The sequence below is a fragment of the Etheostoma spectabile genome, chromosome 6 (genome assembly GCF_008692095.1).
Source record: "Etheostoma spectabile isolate EspeVRDwgs_2016 chromosome 6, UIUC_Espe_1.0, whole genome shotgun sequence".
Classification (NCBI taxonomy): domain Eukaryota; kingdom Metazoa; phylum Chordata; class Actinopteri; order Perciformes; family Percidae; genus Etheostoma; species Etheostoma spectabile.
In genome coordinates this window covers 14,559,506-14,562,038 of record NC_045738.1, presented here as the reverse complement: position 1 = coordinate 14,562,038, position 2,533 = coordinate 14,559,506, and the positions used below count along the sequence as shown (strand labels likewise).

General features: G+C 38.2%; 1 protein-coding gene across 1 annotated transcript in view; it reads left to right on the top strand.

Annotated features, from left to right (window-relative positions):
* The window catches only part of rragca (Ras-related GTP binding Ca), a 14,046-nt gene that overhangs the window by 7,240 nt on the left and 4,273 nt on the right, over positions 1-2,533 (top strand). The window contains exon 4 of the mRNA XM_032517460.1: positions 968-1,082. Within this exon, the coding sequence (XP_032373351.1) occupies positions 968-1,082 (115 nt within the window). The remainder of the gene's footprint in view (positions 1-967; positions 1,083-2,533) is intronic.

The following is a 2,533-nucleotide window of genomic DNA, read 5'->3' as shown; positions in this document are numbered from 1 at the left end:
CATGGCCTCAGATTTAGAGGTGCTGATCATCCCAGCCGCTTCACACAAACCGATCCAGTGAGCGCTGAAGGTCACAGGCCGATGATGCCATCAGGACCACATCATCATCCCCAGCCCACCAAACTAATTCACTATTATGATAATTTTCTCTGATTTGTTGTTGACTAATGTCATGTTTTGTGGATTTTAAACACTGGTCAGATAAAACCAAAAAGACAGCAAGATGACATAAATTGGGGCTCTGCAAAATTGACAGTTGATTTTCATTACATTTTATAGGCAGTGTATCTATCAATCAGATGAATTGATCGTGTGCTACGGCCCCAAACAAAAATAAAATATAATGAGTAACTGCAGCCTTCACCCTGACACACTGTGTAGAGAAACATTAAACAGGCTGTGCTGTCTGATCCCGGTCAGCTCTGCAACAGCTTTACCGTTGATGTTTGCTCTGGGTTGGCACACGCTGCACTGTGTTTTATGTGGGCTGAGGTGGTTGTTTATTTCGGCTAGACAGCCTGAGCAGTCCAGGATATATAATGGAGCTGAGATGTTGTTGTTTTTTTGGCTCTGCCTTGTGGCTCTCTGGTGCTTTCTTCACTGTGATGCATTGTAAAGTTGAGCTTTGCCAAGTGTATGTAGACAGTTCCATTTGGCTTAAGTCACTGGCTTCCTTAGGGTCTTAGGACCTTTTTTTATTTATATGTTAGTTCCTAAAGTCCATGAATCATGTGCCCACTTTTGTCATATGAAGATGTTTTTATGCTTACATCTGTTTTTCATTCCAGTGTTTTTATGTCTGAAAGACTTCAATTAACCTCTCTGTTCTGCCATCCTGCGTCTCTTGGTCATGTAAGCTCGTGACTATCTGTATTTTTACCTGCTTTCATATGTGTTTGAGGAAGTGAGAAGTGTTTCCTACTAGTAACTGCGTATTCACTTCCTTTTTTTTGTTTGTCTCATTCAGCTTTTACTTGACGAGTATTTACGACCACTCCATCTTTGAGGCCTTCAGCAAAGTGGTGCAGAAGCTCATCCCTCAGCTTCCCACTCTGGAGAACCTCCTAAACATCTTCATTTCTGTAAGTTAAGAACAGCCAACACTTTGTGAATGAAGCTTTTGTAAGTTTGTAATTGACCAGCAGGATTTTTATGTGTGACGGCCTGCATTATGTGAGTCACTTCCCACTCTGATGCCCTTTTATGGTGAGCAGTTCCTCCAATGCCCTCATAGTCCTCAATTGTAATGCTGGTCTGTGGATGTTGCAGATATATTTTTTATATTTTAATATTGCCGTTGATAACACCCAATAAGCAGCCCCGCCTCACACAATATTTGCAAATTCTTTTTTGATATATTTTGTGTGTTCCAAAATGAACTTGCAAGTCGGGTTATCCAGACAGTTTTATTGGATGTTTAATTCATGATTAAGTAGTGAAAAAATACTTCAAAGAGCATTTAATTGAACTCTGTGCCACTGCCTCTTTGGAATGACTTGCAAGATTCAGCTTTGAAACGTTTGATTTTTGGTCGTGTATATGTCGTCTGTCGGCACACAGCCGGTCTTCTTGGCAGTAGGATTAAAGTGGCATTTAAAACGTTAAGTGGAACCTTGTATTCTGAAACTTTGTGGGGTGCAGCCCAGTCCTTCTTTTAGATACCCCTTTTTTGTGGCTCTCATAGTGCTCTCTCAGGGCGATATGAATACAATCCTCTATCATGGTATGTGGAATTTAAGTCACAGTATCAATATATTTATATCTGTCAATAGTACACACGGTGAAATGAAGGAGGTTGACAGGCAAAACATAATTTAACATCAGTACTGGACTTCCTTAGGAATGCTCACACAACTTCCGGCACATTTTAATGTGTATTGATACATTTCTGGAAATTAAGTTGAAAAAATTGTTAATGAATAAAATGTATAGACGGGAGGATTTGCTTTTTGTCTAATCGAGCACATTCAATACCTGACAAATAATTGTATTTCATTGATGCAATATCATATAAAAATTCAATATTCCCAACAAAGCAATTAATCTTATTGATTTGTGACATTAGCGGACAATAGCCTAAACACTACTGAGATATTAAATGGATAACTACTACCTCCTGCTGCTACTACTACTATAAACGGCCTAAAAAAACCTAGGGCTAAAACAATATAGCATAATTTCTTTTTTTTTAGTTAGATTAAGATTAGTGTATTTGTCAGTTTTCTTGCTGTTTAACAGGAAAAGACAACAATTATACAGACATGCATAAGTAAGAATACATACATAGACTAAAATATGTAAACCCAGATAAAAACATTTAACAAAGACATTTCAGTTAAAACAGTCAACGATAGTGTGTAGTCAGTCCTGTAGTTTGTAGCTAGCTGGACAGTGTGATGCTGTTATGATGCTCAACACAGAATATGTAAAGGGCTGATGTGCAAGTAAATGTAAATGTGCTGTATTTATATAGCGCTTTTCTAGTCTTAAAGACTGCTCAAAGCGCTTTTACATCTACAGGATACATTCACCA